This window comes from Pollachius pollachius (genome assembly GCF_949987615.1).
Source record: "Pollachius pollachius genome assembly, chromosome: 1".
In the NCBI taxonomy this organism is placed as follows: Eukaryota; Metazoa; Chordata; class Actinopteri; order Gadiformes; family Gadidae; genus Pollachius; species Pollachius pollachius.
In genome coordinates, this window is record NC_136934.1 from 25,606,622 (window position 1) to 25,626,751 (window position 20,130).

The 20,130-nt window shown below is 42.2% G+C and overlaps 1 protein-coding gene across 1 annotated transcript in view; it reads left to right on the forward strand.

Moving 5' to 3' along the window:
• The window catches only part of ptrh1 (peptidyl-tRNA hydrolase 1 homolog), a 30,562-nt gene that overhangs the window by 7,285 nt on the left and 3,147 nt on the right, over positions 1 to 20,130 (forward strand). Inside the window, exons 2-3 of the mRNA XM_079741341.1 lie at positions 16,840 to 17,059; positions 17,160 to 17,259. Of these exons, the coding sequence (XP_079597467.1) occupies positions 16,840 to 17,059; positions 17,160 to 17,259 (320 nt within the window). The remainder of the gene's footprint in view (positions 1 to 16,839; positions 17,060 to 17,159; positions 17,260 to 20,130) is intronic.

Consider the following 20,130-nt stretch of genomic DNA (forward strand, 5'->3'; position numbering starts at 1 on the left):
TCATCCAGGTAGGCATCAGTGAGACAAGTTCGGAACTTCATTTCGGAAAAGGCAGATTCGCAGAGGTATGTTGAGCCAAACAGGGTAGCATATTTCATGGCTCCTGTGCTAATGTTGGGGTACTTCTGTGCATCCACAAGTTTCCAGAAATCTGCAACAGACTTATTTGATTTCAACTGTGTGTCATTTTGCAGATTTTATCAACAATCTGTTCAGAAATGTCAGATATTTCCACATCCTTGAAGGGGTTTGTAATAAATGTGGCACAGGGCTCCAGCCTCACAAAGTCTGTGAATCTCCTCTCAAACTCCGCACCCAGCCTGGTCAAGAGGTCTAAATATTTCTGGACGCCATGGCCCCAGATGCAGTATCATTTTCTTCCAGCATTTTGTGTGCCGAGGGGAAGTGATGCATTTTCCTTTTCCTCACCTGTTGGGAGAAACAGGGCCAGTTTTGCCTTGAAAGCGTTCACAGCACTAATCAAGTCACAGATTTTTTCCCCTTGCCTTGCAATTCGCAGTTCAGGTTGTTTAATTTCTCTGTAACATCTGCTAAAAATGCCAGGTCCAGTAGCCATTCAGTGTCAGACAGCAGAGTTTTATCCTCATTTCTTTCTACCATGAAAGCTTTGATCTCATTCAGAAGTGCGAAAAAAACTGCAGGACTTTTCCTCTGCTAATCCATCTGATTTCTGTATGCAGCAAAAGATCGCCATATTCTGATGACAGTTCTTCCAAAAATAACTTAAAACTTCGATGTTTGGTCTTTGCTCAAATAGAATTTATTATCTTGACGACAGGTGTCATGACATGATCAAACCCCATGACTTTGGCACAAATGGACTGTTGGTGGATGATGCGATGATAGTTTAAAAAACAAGGAAAATCCGGGTCTGCTTTGCAGTTTGCAATGAAGCCATTATGCCTCCCTGTCATGGCCGGGCATTCATCAGTTGTTATTGACACCAATTTTTCTAATGGCACATTCTTTTCAGCAAAGTAGTTCTTCACTACGTTGTAAATGTCCAGGCCTCTGGTTGTCAAAGGTAGCAATGTGAGAAATTCCTCTTTAACGGAGAAGTCTTCAAACACCATTCTTATGAAAACCGCCAACTGAGCAGTGTCGCTTGAGTTCACTGATTCATCGCACTGAATTGAAAACCATTTGCATGTTCTGACTTTGCATCCTCTGACAGCACAGAATCCCTCCTTGCCATGGTATTCGCGCCTAACTGCACCTCTGATATAGCAGACAGGATTTCAGGGTCATTTTTTTGATCTTTGAACAAAGAATCAGCCACGAGAGTCATAGCATCCTTGACAAAACCCCCTTCGGTTGCAGCCTCGGCTCTCTTCCCTGGTTTCGTGAAAAACTATTGCTGCTGTTGCAATCCCACTTTCACCTCACTCACCTTAACTGCTTGTGAAGTGTGGTGAAGTGCCGTTCCACATTGCCTTTCTTCCCGACTGCGACGCTCGTCCCGCAAATCAAGCACACACACTTGTCTTTTACCCGTGTGAATAAATATTCAGTCTCCCACTCTTGATGGAAATGATACGCCTTTGGTTTTTTCTTCAATGGCCCTGCCTCACTCATTTTGCATGATGTATCTTGCTTCAGTCATGTTAAAATAAAATCCACACTTGTTCGATAGTGTTCATGTTCGGCTCAAAAATCTTTGCCACCGGCTTGCGGTCCTGTTAGCATACTCAAACGTGATTGGTTGATATTCGTTGTGGGGTGGTGTAGGGGTTAGATAGATATAGAGTTGTAGGAAATAGATAAAGTTCGCTTAGAGTGAGGTTTTGTTTATTCATAGTGTTGATTATTTTCTTTCTTTAAATTTTTTATATTTTTGATTTGCTTGGCGAGCTACTAATTGAGGGCTTGCGAGCTACCGGTAGCTTGTGACCTGTTGAAGACCCCTGATCTAGAGGGATTTGTCCTAGTCTCACTGGGATTTCAGGCCAGTCTGTTTCCTCCTCCTCTAGAAACTGAGCACACTTCAGCCATCTTACCGACTTCAAGAATGGCTCTATGTTTAACCCACGTGAAGCGTCATCAGCTGGGTTGTCCTTAGAGTTAACATATCTCCATTGTTTTGGGATAGTTCACAGATCAATGAAACTCTGTTGGCAACACAGGTATGGTATCTTCTTGTTTTGTTGTGGATATATCCCAATATCGATGTGCTATCTGTCCAGAAAACAGAGTCCTTAAGTTCCTGTTGTAGCTCCCTCTTCAGCATCCGATCCACTTTCACGGCAAGTGTTGCTGCAGTAAGCTCCAGCCTGGGTATCGTGATCTGTCTGAGAGGAGTCCCTCTTGATTTTCCCAGAGAAAATACAACATAGACCCTTCCTGCTGTGTTGGTGGCCCTGAGATAGCGGACAGTGCCGTAAGCTATTTCACTTGCATCACTGAAGTAATGGAGCTCTGCATTCCTTAAAAGGCCAAAATCCTCCCGTGATCCATCTCTGCCATTGGTTGGAAAAGTCTTCTGGGATCATTTGGTCCCATCCTGACTTTACTTTGCAGAGTCCTTGGAGTATTTGTTTTGCTTTCAGGGTGAATGGAGAAAGGAATCCTAATGGATCATAGATTGAGCTAACCATAGAAAGGATGCCTTTTCTGGTAAGGGCTCTATCCTTGATGGCAACGTTGATGGCGAAAGAGTCACTTTCGGTGTTCCATTCGATCCCAAGTCCCCTTTTGATGAGATATTTCTCCTTGTAATTGCTTGGCTCTGTGATGTTCTGGAATACTCGCCAGCACTTCACGGCTATTACTGACCCATTTGGTCAATGAGAAGCCCCCTTGGGCACATGCCTCTCTGAGGTCACTGACAAGCTTGATAGCTTCTTCCACTGTGGCTGTAGACATGAGGCAGTCGTCGACATAGAAGTTGTTCGTGATTGTCTGAGTTACTTCTGTCGTACCTGTGGCAATTGTCTTCTGCAGTTTGCCTTAAAGCGAAATTAGCAATGCTAGGAGAAGACGCAGCACCAAAGAGGTGGACATTCATCCTGTGGGTCTCCAAGGGTTTGTTGGTGTCGCCTCCTGGCCACCATAGAAATCTGAGGAAGTCCCATTGATGTTCTTGGTCTTGCACTTGGTAGAACATTGATTCAATGTCTGCTATGAAGGCAATTTGTTCTTGGCGGAACCGGAGAAGGACTTCTATGAGGGTGTTTGTTAAATTGGGTCCTTGGAGGAGTTCCTGGTTTAGAGAGGTACAATCAGCACAATCAAACACAACTCTTAGTTTACCCTTCTGTTGATGGTAAACACCATGGTGAGGTATGTACCAGACCTGTCCATCCTTACGATGAAGCTGTTCCATTGGTACCTTTTCTGCATAACCCTCTTCCAGCACATCAGTCATGAACCTTTTATACTCAATTGCATATCCTGCATCCCACATTTCCTGAGGAGATTTAGAGTGTGTTGTTGGGCCACTGCATAGTTGTCTGGCATAACTGTGTCTTTGTTGCGAAAAGGTAAAGGCAGCTGGTGGTGTCTATTTTTGAGAAAAAAATAATTACATGCCATCGTCATGAACTTTTTATCCTCATCCGATGTCTCTTCCTTTTCATCATACTCCTTTTCGCAGAGGTCGTGGTTATACTGCGTAAGGAGAAGGTCCTTGAGATTGGATACCGATATTCGATTGGCTAACACCACGCTGGGTCCAAGTTCGACAGCAGAGCAAGAAGAGAGTGGACCATTTACCTCCCATCCAAACAGTGTCTTGACTGCATATGTGCCATTGCCTTTGCTATTTATTATTTCCCAGGGTTCCATTGCCTTAGGAACATCGATCCCAATCAGCAGTTCGATATCTGCATCGATTTCGTCCAGCTGTATCCGGCTCAGGTAAGGTCATCTTTCAAGATCCTTTTTGGTGGGCATATTTTCTTTGGAGACAGCAATCTTGCCCTGCGTGTAAACCTTAGGTAGATCAAGATATGTGCTACCATCCAAGTGACTTATCTCCAATCCTGATATCTCGTAAGTCCTAACCGTAAGGCCTTTCCTGACCCATGGTTCTTAGGAGAATTGTTGTTTTGAGTCTTTGGACTCAACTGCCTCATTAAATTCACCTTCAGAATGACGCTGAGCTGCCAGGGTCAAGGAAAGCGTAGGTTGAGATGAACCTATTTCCTTTGTCAACCTTGATTTTGACGGGAACATGGCATGGAACATTCTTACCGGCCCCAGTTGATTCACCTGCTGATACAAGGGTACTGTTGACAGTTATTTTTCTTTCAGCTGGGCTGGACGTTGGCTGATGTTCCAGGTTTGTGTTTTCAATGTTCTCTATATGCAGTATGGTTGGGTGAGTCTTTTGACACTTGTCACATGTCAGCCGTCTCCTGCAGTTTTTGCTCATATGACCTCTTTGCAGACATCCAAAACATTAGCCATTTCTTTCAGAAAGTCTGCATTTTCTTTGTGTGGATGGGCTTTAAACTTTGGGCAATTGATGAATGCATGTTTGGCTTTGCAGAAATTGCATGAAGAAGCAGGATTGATACATTGAAGCTGTTGCTTAAAGGTCCAACTTGGTGTATTTGTAGGTACAATGCTGTCTTCTTCATTAGATGATTCCACTATGGTCGCAAAACTGCTGCCTCTGTTCTTGGGTGACTTGGGAACAACTGCTTGGTTCCTTGTAACTATCCTCCTGATAGGGGGGATGTGGTCTTGTATATCCCCAAAAAGTGGATCCAGGAGTATTTTTGCTTGCCTTTCCATGAATTCCACCAGGTGATGGAATCTAGCTCTGCCTTTCGTTTTCTGTAAAGTGTCATAGGCAGTCGTTCGCCGTGTTTCTCGCAGCTTGTAGGGAAGTTTGGAAATGATCAACTTTAAATCTGATGGCACATCAAGCTCTTCCATATACCCTAAGCTTCTCATTGCATTACAGTATCCTCTTAGGTACAGCGCATAGGCATGGAGCCCTTTTCCATCATCAGCTCTGACTGCTGTCCAATTTAAAGCTTTTCCAAATAGACGTTGGTTATTTTAATTTCATCCCCAAAGTGCTCCTCTAGTAGCCGCTTGGCTTCGACATATCCATGACGTGCGTCCATTTGGAGACAGCTACGCACAAGGCTCCTTGGCTGGCCTGATGTGTACTGTTCCATAAAGTAGAGCCTGTCTTGACTGCTACTAGTTTTATCTTCAATAACATGTTCAAATGCCTTCATGAAAACATGGTATTTTAGCGGGTCACCATCAAATGCTGTGCCTTGCTCCCTAGCCGGTAGCAAGGCTAGCCTCTGCTGTGTGATAAGTAAGATAAGAGTTCAGCAATATTTCCTTGACATTTTATTACCGTGCTGAGGTTATCATGAGTTTCATGACTGTGGCTTAATTCATCCGTGACACGTACTCTTGAAGGCTTAAATTGCTTTATTGGAGTCTGAGGGCTACGTTGGCTCTGCACATTTTGACTAAAGCCAAAGGTTTCAACAGTGTGCTGGAGAGGTGTTTTGGGTACTGCACCCATACTCATGAACTCCACTGGTGAGACTTCAGGATCCATAAAGTCAATGGTCTTCAATTTGCTGGCTACAAAATAGTCATTCATTGCATCCTGTTGAGTTTCCTCATCCATATCCATTAGCAGAACTTTAATTTTAGCTGCTGATGCTGCAATTTCTGTGTCCAGCTCCATTCGTTCCAATCTTGCTTTCAGTTCAGCTTCTTGAAGTTTTAGAGCATGTTTTTCCTTTAATGCTGCCGCTCGGGTCAGCTGAGCAGTATTCTCAGCAGCTGCTCTTTTACATGCAGATGACACTGAAGATTGAGCCCTTGATCCTTTTGATTGTCGAGACACATTGGAAATGCTGTCGATGGGATTGATTCTTGATCGAGCCATTTGTTAACTTTTCCACACTTTGACCTCTTTCTCAAAGTATTTGAAATTTGTAATTCGTGGCTCATACCAGTCCACATGATCCTCCTCTCTCTCCTCCTTTTATAGGCGCTTTTGCACATAATGATTAACATTTTTAAAATCATTGACAGCTTGAATAAATGTTTCCACATCTTCCTCCACAATATCCACATTTCCACCATCAACCTTTATTTCATTCATTTTTCTTGTGCATGATCCCAGTTGCCCTCTGCGTGTGGCTTTGAGGGATTTTAACAATGCTTCTGCGTCAACAGCAGTCTCAAGTAGGCCTATGTCTGACATATTTACACACTTTATTATGAAGTTTTTCTTTTTTTTTAATGACGTGTGTCACGGACGCAGTGTGCGCTGTTCCTTTAATGACATTTATACAGCGCAACACAGTATCCTTTTACACTGCTTGCATCCACAGATCACCAGATATTCAATTAAATTTTTTAACCACCGTTATCATCTTCTTCGTACATCCCGACAACACGTTGTCAGCATTGTGTACGGGTTCATTCATGAACTTATTCATGTAATCACGACCTGTCCAAGACGTCCACTCCGGTGTGCTTTTCCTTCCGATGCGGTGCTTACCTTCTTCCTCCTGGCAGAGTTTTTTGACTTGATATAGTGGCTTTTTGCCAAGATTAGAAGCCACTATAGGAGTGGGGTAGACGACTCGCAATCCAAAACCAAAGTAAAGCAATCTCATTCGAAGTTTAAACAAAAATACTTTATTAAATAAAGCTTCAAACAAAAATGATTAGTCTTGATAACTATACTTTTCAACAAACATTTGTGGTCAAAAAACTGCCCCGCTTCCCCCTCTCACTCGCGTTTGTGTCACATTCCCGCAGGTGAATTAAATCCCTTCATTAGCTTAATGAATGCAATAATATAACTGACCGACAGGGGGACAGAATACAAACTCAATTTAACCATTGTTATATAAATTATTATTATTTCCATTCCATTATTGCCATATTTTCATTATGGCTCCAACAGACGCACATGATGCTTAGGTTATGTCATAATGTACAATTGTCTCCTTTCTCTACATTAACTAATGGTGTTCAATGCTGTTTCTTGGGAACCTGCAGAGCACAAAGGATACAATACAATACCTGAGTTTACAGTTATCTTTGGAGTAGACCTTCAAATTAAATAACAAACTGGCACAAACAATGCAATTTCTTATTTTGGTTAGATCGCATCTGTTAGTTATGCAAAAGGTTTACAGAAGAAAATCATGTCATTTGTGAACTAGATAGGATCTATGACTCCAGCTATCATTATGTCACCCATTAGACCAATATTAGGAGAATTAACTTTTGAACAGATATTCACTATTTAACGGTTTGTTCTTCACTGAACAGGTCCTTCATTCACAGGTTCTTAACACTAAGCCCACATGGCCATGGGTAGTTGTGCAGGAGGAAGGGACTGTTGTCATGGCACACTGCACTTGTATGACAGGACTTGGAGTGGTGTGCTCCCACGCAGCAGCACTAATGTTCTCACTCCTGGCTGAGAGGGAAAGGCATGCACAGACAATGGATGTGCATGGGAAGACCCAGGGAAGTCATTTGTGAAGTATGATGAGCTATCAAACATATTTCAAAAGAAGGAGAAAGCTAAAAAACAAGACGACCACCATCAAATAAAACCATTCGCTGATGAGCTCAAGCAGTTTTTTGAACAGCTCCACCGCAGTAAAAACCAGGAGGCCATCCCTAAGAAAAGTGCCATTTTGTAAGTTGCTGAAGGCCATTGCGTCAGATACATTCCCAAGAATGTTCAGTTGGATTTGCCACCACCTCTCTCTACTCTGTACTCAAGCGCCAGTCTTGAAATAGATTTGCCCTCACTGCTGGAGGAGGCTGCTAGGATTTTTGAGGAGCTGCATCTGACTCCGGAGCAGGTAAGATATTGAAAATGACACAAAACCTCCACTTTTACCTCATCACACTAACGTAATGATTATAATAATTACCATTAAAACCCTTTTGATGATTCGATTATTTTTGAAGTGTTTGGTAGTTGAGGAGAAGACAAGAAAGCAGAGAAAGTCCAGGGTGCAGTTTGATCAGTGAGCAGGAAGAGTAACTGCGTCAGTATTTCGTGAGTCAGCCAGGACAAAGAACTCTTCATATCTGATAAAGACAATTTGCTATCCCCAGTCTTCACACTTTTCAACAGAAGCCAGGTATACATTTTAGAAAGCAAGAAATTAATCAGGCTTTTTTTCTCGGAATTTTGTCATGGTTACACTCCAGGAATGATGTTTTATATAACAGTGTTAGGGACAATGTAGACTAGTTGGTTTATCATAAAGTTCAAAATATCATTGCTGTCTTTCATGTTTTCATCAGATGGGGTCTGCAAAATGAGGAAGCTGCCAGAGTCATACCTGAAGACCATGCAAGATCTCCATGGGAACTTCAGCATTACAGCGTGTGGTGACTTGTGATTGTCATGGGACTGGTGTGCTTGAAATAAAATGCCCTTTAAATGGATATGGCTGCGCTCTCAGGGATTGTGTCAGCGACCCACGTTTCTGCCTTACCATGACTGCAGAAGGTATGGCCCTCAAGCAAGATCATAGCTACATGTACCAACTGCAGACCCAAATGTGTGTAGCTGGGGTAATGTATGGAGATTTTATTGTGTGGACACCACAAGAACTTTTTATGCAGCGGGTCCAATTTGATCAATGCTTTTTTGATAAGGCCTACTTGAGGGTGGAGGAATTCATTAGAACAAGAGTACTGCCTGAGCTGTTGGGTAAGTGGTTTACTGTGCCACGCCTCTCCTCAAGTTCTAATTTTGAGACAGCACCTGAGGGATGTTATTGTGGAAACCGTATTGATAAAGCAGACATTCTTTCTTGCACATCTGAGCAATGTAAACAAAAGAAGTTCCACAAGTCATATCTGAAGCTGAGCAGGGTGCCAAAGAGTTGGAAATGTGTAGAATGTAAAAAACAAACAAAAAATAAATGAGTTTGGTATCCAGAAACACTTTTATTTAAATTAATATTTATTCAATTGATTTAAATTTCTTTCTTTTTTTAACCATTTTGTTTGTAGTCATGTGACAAATAAATGTGATCCATACATAAATGAAGAAAAAAATAATATTTTTTAATAACTGTATAGTAGTTGGTCTATGTAGTTCAGAGTCAGAGAAAACAATTGTATCACGTCTCTACTCTGTAGGGATGACTGATGGGCAAATATTACAAAGAGCACAGCAAACTCACCATTTTGTCAATGGAGGTAGGCTGTCCATGCGAAGCGGCTTGGCAGAGGGTCAGAGGGATGGTGGTCTGAAGAATAGTGTACTTATACCTCACCAGGCCAATGACTCTCCACATGGATCCTGACAGCTGCCAGTCCCCTTGTTGCCTCTAGCTCCAGTGGATGCAGCTGTTTCTTGCCTTTGGTAAATGCCGGTATTTTCAGCTGAGTACAATACAGACCCGTTGTATCGTTCACATTAAAACCTCTATCAGCTAGAAGGACATCTCCTGGTGACAATTTATCAAGATATCCACAATTTTATGTTATGTGCTTGTCGCTTGTGCGACCCCCCCACCTTTTGGCACTTAGGATATAACACCTTGTGATGTAATTGAGATCAGAAATTTTGCGGTGTTGTGGTGCTAATATTGTGAGTGTCGAGTATGTGCACGGAATCTCAGGTCCTTTGGCTTTTCTATAAATATTTCAAAACAATCAATTATGGTTGTGCAGTTTTTAAAGTTATTGGGAAAACACATTGGGAGACTAATTAGAATTTGTTCTTTAGGTGGCCATAAGATTAGTTCTGATAATCTGAAAAACAAAACATCTAATGTGCTATTAAGCACTCGGACAGCAGTTGACTTAGCAAATCCAAAAAGTAGTCTGGCAGGATGGATTCACGCATGTTTCTACAATGCCAGGGCCTGCGTCTCTTGAATAGCTGTGGTCAGTGTTGTGGTCAGTAGTGACTTCATGCTCCTCCATGTCAGCAACATCGGTGGTTGAAGGGTCAGCAAGACATCTGCTGGTCTTGCGGATCTTGCGCTTCCTCTGCTGAGTCTTCAGAAACTCTTGGAAGACGTAATTTTGCTTTTCCCTCTCCCTCGCCGAGGTATATGCAAACAGGCTGGGCACAAAAGCAGGGCTCAAGGGGTTGTCCTGTTTTGCTCCTACAAAGGCAGAGCATAGTTAAACAACAATTGACACATCGTCCAACCTGAGTAAATACATCTCTCGCAGATTATACAAATGTAGGTTTTAGTGTCTTGCTGGAGCTGGGGACCGAACTAGCAACCTTTCGGTTATAAGACAACTGCTCTACCTCCTGAGCTAAGCCGACCACTGATATGCAATTGTACAAAGCAAATTGCAGCTGTAAATCTAATCATGAAGTTACTGCATGGGCTCAACATAGGGACTGACATAGTGATTTCATCCTACTTTCAGGAAATGTGTTTTTGTGAAGTATCACAAACACAGTGCTATGCATTTATTGCATTGCATGTCTTTTCATATTTGTTGTCTTGTCTATGTTGCTGCTATGACAATGTCATTTACCTCTGGAATGAATAAAGTAATTATCTATCTATCTATCTAATACAACACATACGCATTAGTGCTACAGAGGCTGAAAGACATGTTTACAAAAAACGTGAAACTCAAGAACTTCTTACAAAATCAAGTTTTGTAAGTTCTCCTGGTTCTCCAGACATAATATTACAGCTCTTGTTAGCCCTAGCTACTACTAGTGGTGGATTTATTGATTTGTTTCCATGATTCAGTTCGCGTCGGTCAGTTCGCCAAGAGAAGCGAATCGTTCGTTCAGTCGAGTTCCTGGTAGCGGTGACTCGAATCATGGAATGCACGGTTCTCAGACTCAGCTCCTACCTCTTTCTCATTCTCAAACGTCAACATTACAACTTTAACCAAACGCAGCGGGATGGGGATTAGGGTGCATCAAAAAACACAATTCTTGAATTTTGATATGGCTGGGTGCTAAACGTGTTCCAATATTTGTAGAAACAACACATGCAAAATATTTTTCCAGTACATGATGATTTAGGGGCGCCACCGCACATCTGTTTTTGTTGGATAAAGTGGTTAACAGGGCTCAATGGTTGCCATGGAAATCTGAGGTAAACAATACTACAGCTCAAGAAAACTGAGGTGATCTTTCTGTTTGAGGTGATCTTTCTGTGTTGGGTATGTATTATTACATATTCCTATCATATCTGTAGTTGTGTCTTTGTATAGTTATTTAATCATAAGTCATTTAAGCCATGTTTATAGGATTTGGTGCTCATTACATCTAGGTAACGTTAGCTAGCAACAGTTTGCTATCTATGTTAGCTAGGCTATTAAGCTTAACATCAACAGTATTCTAGAGTGGACAATGTCATATTCAGAATATAGATGTCTCATGTTTATTGAGAGTAGCATTGTAGTTGTTACAGTAAATTAACATTTTAAATACAAGTATATTTGCAAGCACAGCTAGCTACTCTGGTAGTGATGTAAGTAAGTTATGATGAAGTTAGACTATGTACAGAAAAATTTGAGGCTTATACAAGAGTGGTTTATCATAATTGTGTGGAATTAAGTATGGTAAGATATGATTTTAAACACTATCCTTGAGCTTGTATCCTTTTCATTCTCAGGCACTGCACAACACAATCCACCCCAGGACCCAGCTCTCCTAAGATGCTGCTCTCACCAACTGGTCCCTGCCAGACTAGCGGTCGCAGCCTGGTCTTTGGTCTGGGCCCCAGCATCACCAGTGGGGATGGCATCATCACCGGTGCCAAACTGCCAACTGGTCGTCAGATCTTACGCTGCATGCTTGCCAAGAAACCTGGTGCAAATGGAGCGTTGTCGCAGTTCGAGGCAGCCAAGGTTGTCCTGGAGCAGGTGCGGCCATTTTACAAGAAAGCCAACATCCCAATGGTGAGCGATAAGCGTGCGTGCCACAAGATGGTAGACTTAGTCAATGCTAACAACAAGCTGCGGAAAATCTCCATGCCAAGCGCTCCAATGAGAATACAGCGAAACAATTGGAGAAAATGGAGTGCAGACTTGATGCCACATTTCCGCTGTGGCCTCCAAATATTGAAAAGCTAATTGATAACCAAGAAGACCTAGCTTTCTTGGCCAGCATGAAGATTGACAGAGTGGCCACATTTGGTGTATTGGATAAAAAGCTGCAGCTCAAGGTGAAGCGGCGAGAGGAGCGTCAAGCTGCCGCAGCAGCCAGGCAGTCCCGCTGTGAAAAGGAGCTGGAGGAGATGACGGCAATGTCCATCTTGGAGTCGGAGAGTGATGAGGAGTCAGAGGAGGATACTAACAGTCTATCCACCATCTGAGGGCGAACCATCCCACAAGCATAAGAGTGGAACAAACGTCTTCATTCCACATGACATCCTTAGCCGACCAAGTGTCGTGTCACTGGCTACAAGGTTGAAGATGTCACCAATGCAACAGGCTGCCTTCACGCGTGGCCTTGTTGCAGAGTCAGGCGGTGAATGTACACATCTCTCTGCATCCTACGCAACAGCTGACCGAGCAAGACGCAAAGTGCTGGAGACAATCAGTGAGGAACAGCACAAGCAGTGGACACCACCTCCATTGTGCACCCTACACTGGGACAGCAAGTTAACACCGATGCTCAGCAATGTGCGCCAGTTGGAGGAGCATCTTACAGTGGTCGTTGGAGATGCAGACCGGCTGAAACTGCTTGGTGTCCCGGCGTATAAGAAGCAGACTAATGAGGCATGTGGAGTGATCATTGCCCGGTTGACATGCAAGTTGCTGCAGGACTGGTGCTGCGCTGACCAGGTTGTCAACATGGCATTTGACACCACTTCGTCAAACACCGGCCATCTCACGGCACCACATTGGTGAGGTCCTCCTGAATCAGGTTTTCACAGACCTGAAGGTGGAGACATCACGCTCGCCAGAGGTTACCTTGTTCACACATCTGAGAGAGAAATGGAACCTGTTACCACAAGAATCCAGCAGCCAATGGTCCCGCTACATTCCTGGCAACACTGAGCAATCAATCCTGGGCAATTTACGTGCTGAACTTGTCAGGTGCACAAAAAAAGTCACAGACCACAAGCGAGGTGACTACCATGAGTTTGTGCAGCTGTGTCTTGTGATTCTGGATGCAGATGGTGAAGAGCAGACTGCAGTGACCTTCCAACGACCGGGAGCGCTCAACAAGGCACGATGGATGGCCAAGCTGCTCTATACTCTCAAGCTGGCTTTAATGGAGCAGCACATCGCGTTGCTTCCCCAGGGCACAATCACCACACAGCAGCAGGTGCCGAAGATTCGGGCATTTGCCATTTTCATTACACACATCTATGCAAAGTGGTGGTTGACCTGCGAGAAAGCTGTAGATGCTGCCTGGAATGACCTGACACTCTACCACCACCTGCAGGCATACAAGGCTGTAGATGAGGGCATTGCAGCATCAGCGATCAAGGCGCTGGAGAGGCATCGCTGGTACCTGACAGGTGAGATGCTACCCCTGGCTCTCTTCAGCAGCAAGGTGCCTAATGATGACAAGCGTGCACTTGCTAGAGCGATCTTGGAGCACAAGCCCGCTGATCTCCCCATGCACATCCCTTAGCAGCGCTTTGGCACTGGCTTTGGCAAGCCAAAGTTCCCCACCCTCTTGCCAACCACCAGCTTGGCTGACCTTGTCAATAAGGATTGCTGGTTTGGGATGCACCAGCTGCACATTGATCAAGAATTCATGTATCTTGATGTGAAGGAATGGGCGACCAATGCTGCATTCAAAAAAAGTGAGGGCAATGAACGTGGTCAATGACTGTGCCGAGCGTGGCGTCAAGCTCACATCCGACTTCGTCGCAGTGGCAAGGAAGGAGCAGCACCTGCAGAATGTGCTGCAGGCAGTTGAACATGACCGCAACCAACAGCCAAACCTTCGTCGCTGCAAACGCAAGCTAATCCCTGAATAGGATCGTTACTCTTGGGTGGCGGGTGGGGAGACATATCTGGGGGGAGACGCACTGGCTAGGTTCAGGTTCCATTTCCTCTCTCTTTCTCCCTGGTGATGTTGCTCAGTGGAGCAGACTCTGGCACAGACTGAGCAATTAAGTTTGAAGTTTAGTTAGTGTCAGCTCTTACCATTAGGCCCTGTTAGTTGCCAGTGAGTTAGCCACTAGAGAGGGTTTGTTCTTTTAAGTGTGTCAGTATCGCCCCTTGTGTTTAACAATAAAGTCAATTAAACTTTATATGTGTGTCCAACATCCATCACTGCTGCACAAAATTCAGGGTAAGGCCACGTGAACATGTCCCATTGACCTCCATTAATTTTGTCTATAGAACAAATGAATGAAGAATCTTGAAAGTTGAATTCTGAGAAATGCCCAAGTTACCCAAAGGGCAAACAAACAACTTTTACTTTGATAACCCTATAGAACATGTTACTGTATAAAATTTCACTGTACTCAACATTTCCAGGTCAACCTTTTGGCAATTAGACAAAAAATTGCACATTTGTCGAAATTTTGCCAAAGTTCATGTGTTAGGTGGAACCCCTAAATCTCAATAGAATTCCTCAAAACTTTGCAAAAGTCATTTTTATGTTAATTGAAACAAAATGCAATGCCAGCCAAATTGATATTTTGAAATTAAAATTTCCCATTCAAATTTGATGCACCGTAATGGGGAGTGTAGTTGATTATTGGATGTTTAACATATCAGCAAGATAATAGACTTTATTTAGCAATGATGGTGGGGGTCCCGGGTGTTTTAGGCTCTCATAAACAGAACCCTGTGCAGCCCAAGACTAAATCTAAAATGCCTGCCAAAATTAACACTGCCTTCAAAACGAGAGCTGGTAAATTGTGAAAAATGCATTAAAACTGTAATCAGAAAATGCAGTTATATGCTATAGACCCTATAGTATCTGTGGTATAAAGGCTGCTACGAATTTCAAATTACAAATATGTACACTTTATGTTGAAAGTAAAGACTGTTGCGATTCCCATTGAAACGAATGGCGCGGTGACTAGTCTTCAAAACGAGAGCTGGTAGGTTGTGAAAAATGAATTAAACTGTAATCAGACAGCGCGGTTATATACTATAGACCCTAGAGTATATGTGGTATAAAGGCTGGGCCGAATTTCAAATTACAAATATGTACACTTTATGTTGAAAGTATAGACCGTCGCGATTCCCATTGAAACGAATGGCGCGGTGACTAGTCTTCACAACGAGAGCTGGTAGGTTGTGAAAAATGAATTAAACTGTAATCAGACTACGTGGTTATCTGCTCTAGGCCCTGGAGTATCTGTGGTATAAAGGCTAGGACGAATTTCGAATTATAAATATGTACAATGTATCCTTTAAATTCGTCCATGCAACAGATGGCCAATGTGAATAATAGATAGCCTACGTGTGGACTGATGAAGAGGTAAAACTTTTCCTTGTTTTCATCAAAGAAAAAATCATTACAGCTATTTTACATGGAAAACCACAACGCAATTCCACTATATATCAGGACCTAAGAGAGAGCATGTTATCAAAAGGATACGACAAGCCCTGGAATGTGTGTACGGGTCGCGTGCGGCAGAAAGAACCATGAAAGAACCAGACGGATTGACGAGACATTCAAATATTTTATTAATCTGGCATGACACAGAAAATACAAATACAACATGCATTTACCATTTCACTGATATTTAATCGTATTATCGTACACTCGCTCACTAAGTCAATTTGTTTTTTCTTCCCAAGAAATCGGTTGATTTCTGTCTCTCATTGGCTAAAATTCAACGAGAGCGTCCTAGACTCAGTCCTAGAAGAGCATATGAATGATTGGCTGGCTCTCGTGAGTCATGACGTCTCTCAGTTAACACTCACACAGTGAGTGAACGAACTGTCAGTGAGTCAGCGACTAGTGGGTCTGGGATCAGTCGAGTCTGAGAACGAACAAGAGACCAGTTCGGTTCGTTCATCTTAAAGATTTGTTCATTCGAACTGATTCGTTCGTGACCGAGCCACCTCTAGCTGCTACTAAGTTGAGGCGAAATCTTACCTGACACAAAGTGATCTGAGCACAGCAAGCTGTGAGATGTGGGTGCCCAATGATCTCGTCTGATTGCAGCTAACCACTTATCTCTTCTCGTTTTTTCGGATGGTAAAGAATAAAAAATCAAGCCGGGGTTCCTCGTACGGCTGTTGTTACAGCCCACTGCACAACAAATTGCAGGCATGACTGTTGTTTGATTGTGGTCGTAGGTGTTGTTGTTGGTTGCTGAGTTACCACTGCAACCAGTGGGTCAGTGGGTGGGATTGGTCGTCAAGATGGCGGCGCAAAGCTACAGTGACGTCACATGAACCAAACAAATAGTTGATGGTCTTAAGTTTTTGCTTTGTGGTTCAAAACGTGATCTGATTGCTAGGTTAATGGTGTAAGTGGTTGCTAGTTGATTGAAAACAGGGTCTTGTTGCACTGGGATCTGGTTGCTATGTTTGGTTGCTAATTCATGGTATAACTAGTTGCTATAGTTGCTATGTAATGGTTGGTAGGTGATTTAATAACTGTTTGCCATATTGGTTTGCTCTGTGAAGACCAGTGTATAACTGGTTGCTCTCGGTGTGGTTGGTAGATGGAGGCATGTGTATAAGTGGTTGCTCTGTATGGTTGGTAGATGAAGGCCATTGTATAACTGGTTGCTGTGTGTGGTTGGTATATGGAAGCCTGTGTATAACTGGTTGCTCTCTGTGTGTTTGGTAGATGGAGGCCTGTGTATAACTGGTTGCTCTCTGTGTGGTTGGTAGATGGAGGCCTGTGTATAACTGGTTGCTCTCTGTGTGGTTGGTCAGTGAGGACCTGTGTATAACTGGTTGATATGTGTGTGATGGCAGGTGGTGGGTTTGGGGAACCCGGGGATGGATGCGACCCGGCACAGCATGGGCATGGCAGTGCTTGGTGCACTCGCTGCCCGCCTGGAACTCGCCCACTGTTGGCATGGTGACAAGCAAGTGTCTGGTGAGGTCATCGTCGCAACAATCCAGGACACGCCAGTAATTCTCCTCCGACCCAAACTACTGATGAACATCAATGGGGTGTCGGTGGCCAGGGCAGGTTGGTGACTCCACTCAGGACCCCAACATGTTAGTGTGTTGTCCGTAGCATGTTGTGTGTTAACCGTACCATTTTGTGCGTTGTCTCCTGCCGTGTTCAGCGGTGAAATACGGCGTGCGGGCAGAAGACATCGTGCTGGTCCACGACGAACTAGACAAAGCACTGGGAAAGACGGCCTTCAAAGATGGAGGCAGCGCCAGGTGAGTAGGGTTATCTTATATTTGACTGGTAGATTAGTAGATAGACTGGATAGTAGACTAATATATATATATATATATATATATATATATATATATATATATATATATATATATATATATATATATATATATATATATATATATAATACCAATGTTTTGGTTATGTTTAGGGTTATTAGAGCTAGTGTTAGTTGAGGTAGGTTAGGGTTAGTAGAGATAGGGTTATGTTTACGGATAGGGGTTATGTTCTGATAAATGATCATATGCAAAGGTCAGAATGCCAGGACAGGATTAACGAAGACCATTAAACCATTTAGTGGTTTGGAGACTGTGGGGGGGGGGGGGCCTTTAGCGTTTAGCTGCATAAACGCTAAAGGCTGACTCAACACATTTTGTTTTGGCAGTAGTTTGAACCAAAAGATTTTTGTTTTCAGACCTCAGTGATCTGTGCTGTATGAACATGTCATGTGTGTATAGTTTGGTCCAATGCCATTTAGTGCTTTAAAAACAAGAAGTAGATCTTTAAAATCAATTCTGTAAATAACAGGAAGCCAGTTTAAGGACCTTAGGATAGGGGTGATGCACTGGAAAAAGATTTTAAAGCTGTACTTCATCTGATTATTATTTTGTAATTCAATTCAAATAAACATTTTTTGTTTTATTTTTTAAATAACTTTTTTTTATTTCAAAATACTGTTAAATATAGATATTTTTAATTAGGAGCTCAATTAAGAAATATCCATTTTGCCAAATGTAAAATTGTAAGGGTGTGTATTCAACTGATTAATAATTAGTCAATCAATCCAAATAAACGTTATTTGTTTTCTTTCTAAAATACTGTTAAATATAAATATATTTGATTAGGAGCTCAATTAAGAAATATTTGTTTGGACAAATGTACAATTTCAAGGTTACGTACAAGCATGCGCATGCGCATTAAACACAACGACGCTTGACTACTGGACCAAACCGGATTTCAGCCATCAAGACTGTGGATAACTTGAGGGAATCAAGTTCTATAACGGATACATTCTAGTAAGTTAAATCAACAATAATGCTGCTGTGTTTAGTAACCTGTTAATTGTATACAATATGTTGTCTCTATACTGACTTTCTCTTGTAGATAAGTGTAGTTTGAAACATTACACTAGGTGTTTGCTAGCTAAGTTTGCACTAGGTACCACGTGAGGTCGGAGTTAATGGGCCTAAATGTCTAACCTGTTCCAAAAATGACTGCATAAGTTAATACATTTGACACATGGCTTATTTTACATGGGTTATTAAAGGACAATTCCGGTATTTTGAACATTGAGCCCCCTTTCTCGTTTGTTTAGGATGAAATAGAGTGGTTAACACCAAAATTTCGAATATTGGTCCTGCCTGCTTCACAATGGCTGGCTATGGGCATAGAAAAAACACCCCTAAACGTTTGTTTTCAGAAATGTGAAACTCATCAAGTGGTTAGTGGTGTTCTTTGATGTTCCTTATCAAGTATCATGGCAAAATACAGTTTCTGTTGTGTTTTATTTGGCATTTTGTAAATCAGCATTTTGTAACAGAAGTGTAGGTTAGTCTTTTCGCTCGGTTCTCCGTATCAACAGTAGGGCTAGAACCGAGCGAAAAGACTACAATACCATTTTGTAAATCCCATTGAAACGGACGGCTTCAGTGGGGGGGCAGAAAGGGGGTTCAATGTTCAAAATACCTGTAATTGTCCTGTTTCTTTACCGTTTAAATGTAGACGTTTTTTGTGTCTACACAGTAGGCTGAGATGAAAAGTTACGTTCTTGCCTGAAGTAATATTGGCACTGGGAGACCACATGTCTAATAGCGGACAATTTACATACAGTCTGTAATTCCTTCGCAGCTTGCCACAACAATTATTTAAAAAAAAAAATGAACTGTCTTCAATGTGAGTGTAATGTAAATCAACTGCCATTAGTCAGAAACGTAGAGTAACATTATGGGGTGAAATTGGTGAGATGGGTCTGCTCTGATCTGAGCATCTCCTAATAATAAAAACAATGATGCACAAAGCTATTTATAATGTGATGTTAATTGGACGAATGTGATATGAAATTTAATCAATATTATCTTATATACAAATGTATTTTGCTATTGATTTGTGCATTTCAAATGCTGATGTTTGTTAAGAATCTTTTTTTCTGTCCCTCTTATTCCCTCAGTTCTCTCCCTCTTATGCAGCATATCGGATTCCTTTTCATATGTAGAGACCCCAAGAATCAAAAGTAGTGGAAACAACATTCATAGCAAAATGGACCTTATTTCTGCGCACACCAGAATTATTTATTTAACTTAATTTATCTGAGTAAAAAAATTAGTTGGATGGCTATGGAAGAGGTCAAGATAACTGAGATAACTAGATGACTTCTTCGTTCCACCTGGACTTCCAAGATATGACTTAACAGTAGAGCTTAATTAGCAATTGTATCTTTATTCATGTAAACATGCATTTCCTTGCCACTTTAATCAGAGTACCATGTGCTGGTAAATGTGCAAAACTGTAGAGGTAAACCCAGGCTGAATCAATTTCAGATTTTTTTATTGTAATTCTAAATTATTATCCAGGTGTTGGAGAACCATGGCAGTCTTTGTCATCAGAGATGCACAAGCCTTACCTCAAGACATTGGCATCATACTTGAGGGACAACAGGTTCAGAGTGAGTTGCCTTCTGTGCAAATGCTGTTGCCGTTCTCATGGGCATCCTTTATGCTCTCAATCTGGAATATCCCAAAACTTTGAAACTGATATTTGAATAAATCCAGAAAGTCCTCATGGAGCTGGACCCGAAAGGCATGACCAACAAAGTCAAGATTTACACAAACATCCCAGTTGACCTAGTAAGTTAT